We start from the raw sequence: 5,000 nt of genomic DNA on the forward strand, positions 1-5,000 counted from the left end.
ATACCGTGGCGGTATTAATTAAACAATGGGGGGGCCGCCATGCTGAAATAAATGTAGAGGAAACACTGTTACCCTTAATACTTACGTTTCTTAGCAGCTGAAGGTAGGTAGGATGTAGAAGGTGGGCTTAGTTCTTCGCCTGTCAGTTCGCTTTCTGAATGGTCACTCTCCTCTGGAATTGTTTCTAAAGCACACCAATCAGAAACTTGTGAAATCTACTAAATGTATAAATCATAGTGAGATTAACATTAACCTTGAACATCATAATTACCATTGGGATCAATTTCAATTTCGTCTAAATTCTTTCCTTTGTAGTCCATTAAGCACCCTCTTTCCATGGCCATCAGGACTTTACTAACTTTAGCCAGTTGTAGTGTTCCTTCTGGCAGACGATAGAACTTGCGGTGGACTGCGATGTTGTGGCCCAAAAAATCAGCCAATTGATCCATTTCTGTATCTTTGAGGTTCAAAACCTTGGAAAGTGTGGATACATGTTTCCTTAATTTCGTAGAGGATAAGCGCTCTGGGCTTGAGCTGCTGCTATTTGAGTCCGGAACATAATCGTCCTCACTGCCACTATCTTCACTGCTGGGCAAAGAATCCCTTGGAATGCCCAGCATCTCTTTTGTGAGCTTCAGATAGAAAAACAAAGATTAATTTTAAAGCAATGTTTAGAAAGTTTTGCAGTCTGCTTACTGATATTAAAAAAAAGCTGTGATGAAGTCAAATACCATGAATGAGAGTAATAGGAGTATCTATGAAATGTAATCTACTAACACTATGACAACTATCACCACATCTATGATAAAACATAACTCATTCATTAACATCAAGACAACATTGTACAACAAATACACAAACACAATTTGTTCTCCCATATTTCACTGGGTCAAGTAGTCTTATATTATCACTTACAAACACACTTTCCGTTCGCTGTAGCTCTGGAACTAATTCTGAAGCACTGTTCTGTGGAGGACAAGAACACATAGGAGGACATCAAATATATACACTATATTGCCAAAAGTATTGGGTTATCTGCCTTGACCCCCATATGAACTTCAGTCACATCCTGTTATTAATCCATAGAGCTTAATATGACACCATTTTCTGCTATAACAGCTTCAACTCTTCTGGGAACACTCCTACACCTTGTGGAAAGCCTTCCCAGAAGAGTTGAAGCTGTTATAGCTTAAAAGAGTGGACAGACGTCATATTAAACCCTATGGATTAAGAATAGGATGTGACTGAAGTTCATATCGGGGTCAAGGCAGGTGACCCAATACTTTTGGAAATATAGTGTATATAGCAATCACATATTACCAGACAATATACAGAGAATCAAATATATAGCCATCACATAAGACCGGACAATATAAGGAGAATCAGGTCCAAACATATTTCCGAGTTTTGTGTTCACACCTGTAGCACACAACACGTCTCCTGGAGTAAACACTGGGTGATTTAACATGTTTAGAATGTAAATTACTTACATTTCGTGCTTTTGTTGTTCTTTTTGGGCCTTCCGTTTTGTATCTCGATTCTGCATCGCTCTCCTGCTTCCCCATGGTTGCCTGTAACAAACATATAAGCAATGAAATTATCATTTAATTCCACTATTCATGCCCATAAGACATTTTCTCAAGAATGTTTTTATTGCATATGAACAATAATGATTGCTCTTTCTTCACATGGCACACAGGCAAACAGTAACAGTCATCTACAGTATGCCTCCATCTCCAAGTCCTGGGTCTACAGCAGTTCATTGCATTAAATGGTCTATTATTGATTAAATAAGAACAACATCATCCTTATATTACAATTTTGCCTCATCCCATATACAATTTATTTAGAGAATTGTCATTACTGTGATGTGCAAACTAATGAGAGTGTAGCTGTTAACTATACCATTTTATCATACAGGGATTCACACTTTGAGTGATGCTGGCGCAAAACTAAAATCCGTTTTAAGAACCTCTCCGAGTTGGTACTGTGCAATAGAAAAGAAAAGCATGCATTTTACACCATTACACTAATAATAGTCTAATACATATTATACATCAATATGTTAGCCCAAATTTAGTCTGGACTAAGCATGACCATAGGAATACAAATTTGAAATGCTTACCTTGTCATTTCACATGCTCAACAAGTAATCTAAGGAGATAATAATAGAAGAATATAAGACTGACATCATGGGGGGAAAACAACTTAATATCTCTAACGTTAGCCTAATGTCTGTATAACTAGGCTGTTAAGCTACTTTGTCATTATGATAGCTCGCTAAAGTATTGACTTATTAACAGTAGCAAGGTCTCTACTTTTTCGATAACTTTGTTAGCTTGCTAACGTGTTTACTTCATTAGCATGCTGTCTGGTTTTGTCAGGCAACGTTAGGTGAACTTGCCAACGTGCAGAGATGTCCCCTGTTAGACCATCTATGCTAACGTCTATTTGTAGGTAATTTGCTAACGTGCGGAACTTCGTTTGCTTGCCATCTTAATGACATTTGGTAGTTGGCTTGCTGAAACGTTACATGGTTTAAGCATGCAGGCTTCGAGGATCAAAGCCGTCAAAAGTAAAAGTATAACGTTATACATCGCATTAATTCAACACTTACTACCGTAGTACCAGCGGAGTGGTGTTAGACTCGTATCCAGTAACTAACATTAACGTTAATGCGATTATAACGTAGCAACAAGAACTACCCTGCTCTTCTAGCAAAAATATGTTTCTCAAGTATAAAGCAATACAAGACAGAACATAAACTTACAGTTACAGCACACACGTGTCCTCTCCTCCACTTTCACCTACTCCTGGTTTCATCAAAATGGCGCTTGCCAAAGTACTTCTTGTTGTAGAAGAAAGACGTTGTGGGATAGATCGCTGCTGATTGGACGTGAATCTCTTGCGTTGTTTGAAATAAAATAACCAAAATTAATACATTTTTATTTTCATTAATTATTTATATTCCGGTATCCTCAATTAGAAATGTTTTAGACTAAACCTATGGAATACAAGAAATGCTGATATAGCCTAGTAATATGGATGTAAAACTGAGCCCGCCAAAAGCATCTGGGGTGGGGTGGGGGGATCCGTTCGTATAGTCTATTTGGGGACTTGAGTCTGATGAGACCGCGAGTGCGAGAGTGGAAAAGGGAGTGCAGCCAAACCGCCAAAATGTTGGGGGGGGGGGTCCTATAGTCTATATGGGGACATTAGTCGAGAAGTGCTTGAATACTATGCAATTAGCGAACGTGACACAGACGATTTCAAACGTAGTAATCTAGTAATACTCTAGTAATAGTAGGCTAGGCCTGTAAAGTAGCCTACTTGAAGCCCATGTTGAATAATCACTCATTAATTTGTGCAAACAAGTAATCAATGACATGAAAATTAAACTAAGATGGCCATGTTGCTGGAAGGAGTGGCGTTAACACACAAATCTAGGCAAACTTTAAAGTTAGTTCACCCGTTAAACCAGGTTTATCATAGGCCATAGATAAAACACAACTTTGAAACAGGCTTTTTATGAAGATTCTGTTGAATATGGCAATATAGAGGTAATATACTTGGTTTCACCATGTCTAATAGGCTAGTAACAGCCTATGGGTAAACTTCCTTTGCTGTTCTCCAGTAACGGTCTTTTCCTGGTTTCTTGGTGGCTTATGGTCACCTGATACATCATGTGACAATGCCCACTTCTGTAGGCGGAACCTGACTTCAGACGATGTCATTGGGGTGGAGCCTGCAGCATAGTTTACACACCTGCAATACAGCCACTGACCAAAGGTGTCTCACTCCTAAGCTTCGATCTTCAGCATACACACACATTCGGACAAAATCAGAACTTTTGGGGACGATGAAAACTTTCAGAGATATTGATGCTAGGTATGTTAGCATGACAGCTGCTATCATGTATAGCTGTTATCCTGGTGGGGACTATGGTTTTAGGTCCCCACTCATTCAATTGTCCCCTATTGGTTGGTGTGCAATCAACCCATAGTCCCCTATTGGTCGGTAGAATGAGTACACACACACACACACACACACACATGCAAACACACACATACACACACACACACACACATACACACACATACACACACACACACACACACACACATACATACACACACACACACACACACACACACACACACACACACTCACACAGCACACATACACACACACACACACACACACACACACACAGTTCATTAGGCCTCTGTCACACAGCACACACACACACACACACACACACTCACACAGCACACACACACACACACACACACACACACACACACACACACACACACACACACACACACACACACTCACACAGCACACGCAGGTACACTCACACACACTCACACACACACACACACACACACACACACACACTCACACAGCACACACACACTCACACACCACACATAAACACACAGGTACACATACACACTCACACAGCACACATACACACACACACACTCACACAGCACACACACACACACACAGGTACACAAACCTCATATCCTTACACATATCCAAATTATACAATACACAAATAAAACACACACAAGGGCACACTCTGATGCACTGATGATGGTGTGTGTATGTGTGTGTGTGCGTGTGTGTGGCTGTGTGCGTGCATGTGTGCGTGTGTGTGTGTGTGCGTGTGTGTGTGTGTGTGGCTAATGGACATAGTGCCAGCAGTAGTGCATAAGCCCTAAGTGTGTGTGTGTGTCGGGGGGGTAATGGACATAGTGCTAGCAGAAGTGAATCAGCTCATAGTGCTAGAAGAAGTGGATAAGCCCATAGTGCTAGCAGTAGTGGATAAGCCCATAGTGCTAGCAGTAGTGGATAAGCCCTTAGTGCTAGCAGTAGTGGATAAGTTCATAGTGCTAGGCTCATAGTGCTAGCATTAGGGGATAAGCTCATAGTGCTAGCATTAGGGGATAAGCTCATAGTGTTAGCAAAAGTGGATATGCCCATAGTGCTAG

At 40.6% G+C, this 5,000-nt stretch overlaps 2 protein-coding genes across 4 annotated transcripts in view; one reads left to right on the forward strand and one right to left on the reverse strand.

Moving 5' to 3' along the window:
* LOC143100059 (uncharacterized) overlaps window positions 1-2,899 on the reverse strand; it is a 5,794-nt gene extending 2,895 nt beyond the window's left edge. Inside the window, exons 1-7 of one of the 3 annotated variants that reach the window (XM_076262985.1) lie at window positions 2,771-2,899; window positions 2,126-2,154; window positions 1,906-1,987; window positions 1,491-1,571; window positions 916-966; window positions 272-632; window positions 86-184 (exon numbers count right to left, since the gene is read on the reverse strand). In XM_076262985.1, the coding sequence (XP_076119100.1) occupies window positions 86-184; window positions 272-632; window positions 916-966; window positions 1,491-1,571; window positions 1,906-1,987; window positions 2,126-2,133 (682 nt within the window). In that variant the 5' untranslated portion in view covers window positions 2,134-2,154; window positions 2,771-2,899. Of the gene's footprint in view, window positions 1-85; window positions 185-271; window positions 633-915; window positions 967-1,490; window positions 1,572-1,905; window positions 1,988-2,125; window positions 2,664-2,770 lie in introns of those variants that run through there. The other 2 variants (XM_076262987.1, XM_076262986.1) reach the window with 2 other exon arrangements.
* The window catches only part of stxbp5l (syntaxin binding protein 5L), a 220,233-nt gene that overhangs the window by 172,374 nt on the left and 42,859 nt on the right, over window positions 1-5,000 (forward strand). The window lies entirely within an intron of this gene.

Source organism: Alosa pseudoharengus, unplaced genomic scaffold, assembly GCF_046254945.1.
Source record: "Alosa pseudoharengus isolate Yale_2024_CS ecotype anadromous, Long Island Sound unplaced genomic scaffold, YU_APseudo_1.1 YU_APseudo_1.1_scf_3, whole genome shotgun sequence".
Classification (NCBI taxonomy): Eukaryota; Metazoa; Chordata; class Actinopteri; order Clupeiformes; family Clupeidae; genus Alosa; species Alosa pseudoharengus.